Here is a 3555-nt window from a genome sequence, read left to right as displayed (position 1 = left end):
CGCCGCGCGACGCCAGCTCCTTGGCCATCGTCATAGTCATCGCGATGACGCCTCCCTTTGCCGCCGCGTAGTTTGCCTGGCCCGGGTTGCCAATCTTGCCGACGACGGAGGCGATGTTGATGATGCGCCCCTTGCGCGCCTTGCACATGGTCTTGGCCGCCGCCTGAAGCGGGGGCGCGGCTGGCGCGTCAGCTCTCGGGCGGCGCGTCGGCGGCGCCGGCGGCCTGCGAGGCGCGGCCGCCTGCGAGGCGTAAAAGAAGGGTCTATCATGTCTATCATGTCTATCATAGCGGCCGCCTGCGAGGCGTAAAAGACGCTATATCTCCCCATATCTCGCGGCCGCCTGCGAGGCGTAAAAGACGCCGTTCAGGTTGGTGTTGATGACGTCCTCCCACTGCTGCTGCTTCATGCGCAGGATGAGCGTGTCGCGCGTGATGCCCGCGTTGTTCACGAGCACACCCACCGGATCGTCGAACGCATCCGCGGTGGCCTTGAACAGCGTGTTGATCCCTTCAGGAGAAGACATGTCCGCCTGCACCGCCACGCCGTCGCCGCCGAGCCCCTTGATCTCCTCCACCACCGCCTCGGCCGCCGCCGCGGAGGCGGCATAGTTGACCACCACGCGGCACCCCTCTTTGCCCAGGCTGAGTGCGATGGCGCGGCCGAGGCCGCGGGAGCCGCCGGTGACGATGCAGACCGGGCCGTCGGCCGCCATCTGGACCGCGCCGCGCGCCGCGAAGCGCTGCTGCGCGGCGAAGCGGCCGGCGCGGCCGAGCGCCAGCGCGGAGGCAGAAGGTAGCGTGAGACCCATGAACATCGCCAGCGACATCGAGGACAGGGAGAGCAACGCAGATCAAGAAGCGCGTTGTCCGGTTCGTTTCGGGGCAAGGAAGGGAGGGGAGCGAACACAGGAAACCAGCGAGTAGCCTTGCCTCAGTGGCAGACGGCCTTGCACAGAACGGTCCGGACCGGCGGGTAAAAGACCGGAGGAAAGGCTGTGTTCACATAAACGCAAGAAGAGAAGAATCTCTAGAATCTCTCTCTCTCTCAGGTTCTCGAGGTGGATATCCTTTGGCCGCGTTGGGTAGCGAGGATTGGTGTGACGCGATCCACGCAGGCGTGTTTTCTGACGGCCGACCGTCAGTGCACGGAGTTGCCCCTTCTCCGACTGCCCCATCTCTCTAAACGCAAGAGAGAAAACATGAACCCCACACCGGGCCCCGTAATCTCTGTGTTCACGCCACAGATTCCCTACCACCCCGCAAAACACCAATCGATGTGTGTGTGTGTGTGTGTGAGAATTGTAAAGTAAAAAAATGAGGCCAAAGAAGGTGGTTGGCATCCCGACCAAGGCCGGAAGTAGGAACTGAGGAGGAAGGATGATGGCTGCCACCGAGGAGCCTGTGTCAACCGAGGAGCCGCAGGCGCGCGGCATCGTCGACGACGTCATCAATGCCGTGAGCGACGTTGTCGACGAATCAAAGGACGTCGCCAACGACATCACCGGCGGCGCTGTGGGCGACATCGAGAACGCGGCCCATAACGTCCAGAACAAGCTGGGCGCCGGCCTGCCGAGCCTGAGCCTCCCGGGTTCGCGCAAGCCAGGCTACTGGATTGCGTTCATGGTCATAGCCGCTGCAGTCCTCATCGGCGCCTCTGCCCAGTATGCTGGGGAGAATAGCTCGTACGGCGATTACGCGGTCTCGGTCGGCGCGGTCGGCGCGGGGCTCGGCCTCCTCACGCTGCTGGTGTATCGCTCAAGGGATAGCAACCTGAAGAAGGTCCAGTTTGAGCTCCAGGGCGTGGGCCAGGTCACCAACGAGATGCTGATCGCCTTCTTCTTCTTTGTTTGGTGGGTTGTCGGCGCCTGCGTCCTTACCTTCAACTTCGCACCATTCGCCATCACCGGCAACGGGTACTTTTCGCTTTGGGCCGGCGCCTTTGCGTCGGCGGGCTACCTCGCCGACGCCTCCGGTCGCACCCTCGACAGCCTGGCCAGCAGGGCGCGCTCTAAGGGCCCCCTGTTTGGGCTCATCGTGCCGTCCGTCGTCCTGATCATCGCCACGACCACTGACAACAGCTTCGGCCAGAGCAGGCTCGACCTCGACCAGTGCAAGTATGGCCTCTCCGTCGGCATCATCTCGCTGGTCGGCATCCTCTTCCTCCTCGCACTCGACGACCGCGGCAGCCGCCTCGACTTTGGGCGCAACGGCCAGAGGATGGCGGACACGCTGCCGAAGCTCGTCGCGTTTGTGCTCGTGTGCCTGTGGGCCGCGGCCGCCATCGTACTCACGTTCGACAAGCCCTTCACCAATACCAGCCTAGCAAACGGCTACTTTGCGTGCTGGCTCGGCTTGATCCTCTCCTTCTGCTTTGCTGTGCAGGAGATCGAGGAGCTCCGCAAGATCGTTGATGACGCGACGGCGGCGAGCGCCTGAGCGGGCCATGGCGCCTGTCGTCACGGCTAGCCCACCGCCCCGAGCGGCGGGTGAGTCGAGAGGAGGATGGGCGGGCGGTGCTCGGGCGTGTGTACGTAGGCGGGCTCGCGAGTCGCGTATGGGCTCTACGGGCTATAGCCTATGGCTATATAGAGTGATCACTGTGGGGGCGCCCCGCCCCCGGCCCCGCCGCCCGCCCGCGCCCCCCGCGCAACCGGCGGGCGATGACACCGATGTGCATGTCTAGGCGGAGACGTGATTTTTGTCCACTAGGTAAACTGGTAACTGCCTCTTCACTAAACTATTAGAGTTTAAAACTATACATGTACACGAAAAACTGGCGCGTCACACACACTACGCATCGCACTCACTATAAAATAGAGGCTCGCTCATGTGGTGTGCGCTGCCTACGCCTCGCGTGTGACGCACGGGGCGGACGGAACGATGCATGCACGGCAGCACGGGCAGGGGGGCGGGGAAGGGAAGGGGCACATGGGAAGGGGACAAGCACATCTCTAGCCCCGGTCGCGGCTGGGCACCCCCCGCCACCAAAACAGGTCGAGCGAGGAGCATACGCGGAGGGGGGCTCAGGGGGAAGGGCTTGCGGAACGGGGGGGGGGGGGGGGGGCAAAACCTTCTCTTTGGGAATGGGAGGGTTGTGGCGGTGCAGGCGTGCAGGGGCATGCCAACCCTCAACCAATTTCGAAAGCCCCCGGGGGGGGAGGAACCCGGGAGGGCCCCGGGGGGGGGCTCAAAAACCCTAAAGGCCCTCTTTCCCGTGCGGGCCCCCGGCGTGCGGCCCGAAAAGGATGGCGAAAGGAACAATCAAAACTCCCCCCCCGTCCCCAAGGAGGGAGGCCATTTCCCTCACCAGCTCGGCCAAATCATGCTCAAACAAATGCGGGGACCTGGAATCCCTCCGGGCCAAATCCCCCGCGTACGGCAACAAAACGGTCGGCTCCGGGAACTCCTCGGCAAACACCCCCTTCAAGTCAAGGGGTTCGTCGGACCACTCCCCCCCTAGCTCCCCCGGGAGCCCAAAAGGGCCAAACTTCAAACCAAACTGGCAAAACTGGCCAAACTGGAACTGGCCAAACCAAACGAACTCCTTTGCCGG

At 63.5% G+C, this 3555-nt stretch overlaps 1 protein-coding gene across 1 annotated transcript; it reads left to right on the top strand.

Annotated features, from left to right (window-relative positions):
* The first annotated feature begins 1348 nt into the window (after positions 1-1348).
* EMIHUDRAFT_434878 (hypothetical protein) lies at positions 1349-2775 on the top strand. The gene has a single exon (XM_005780140.1). It carries the CDS (start codon positions 1380-1382, stop codon positions 2436-2438), a length of 1059 nt encoding a protein of 352 aa, XP_005780197.1. The 5' UTR covers positions 1349-1379; the 3' UTR covers positions 2439-2775.
* Positions 2776-3555: the final 780 nt, after the last annotated feature.

The sequence above is a fragment of the Emiliania huxleyi genome, assembly GCF_000372725.1.
Source record: "Emiliania huxleyi CCMP1516 unplaced genomic scaffold EMIHUscaffold_22, whole genome shotgun sequence".
NCBI classification, from domain to species: domain Eukaryota; phylum Haptophyta; order Isochrysidales; family Noelaerhabdaceae; genus Emiliania; species Emiliania huxleyi.
Note: the sequence above shows the minus strand (reverse complement) of the source record. Positions and strands in the feature narration are given on the sequence as shown.

Bases quoted from the DNA above. Each gene is read 5' to 3' on its own strand.
- EMIHUDRAFT_434878 (XM_005780140.1), top strand. From the start codon at position 1,380: ATGATGGCTGCCACCGAGGAGCCTGTGTCAACCGAGGAGCCGCAGGCG.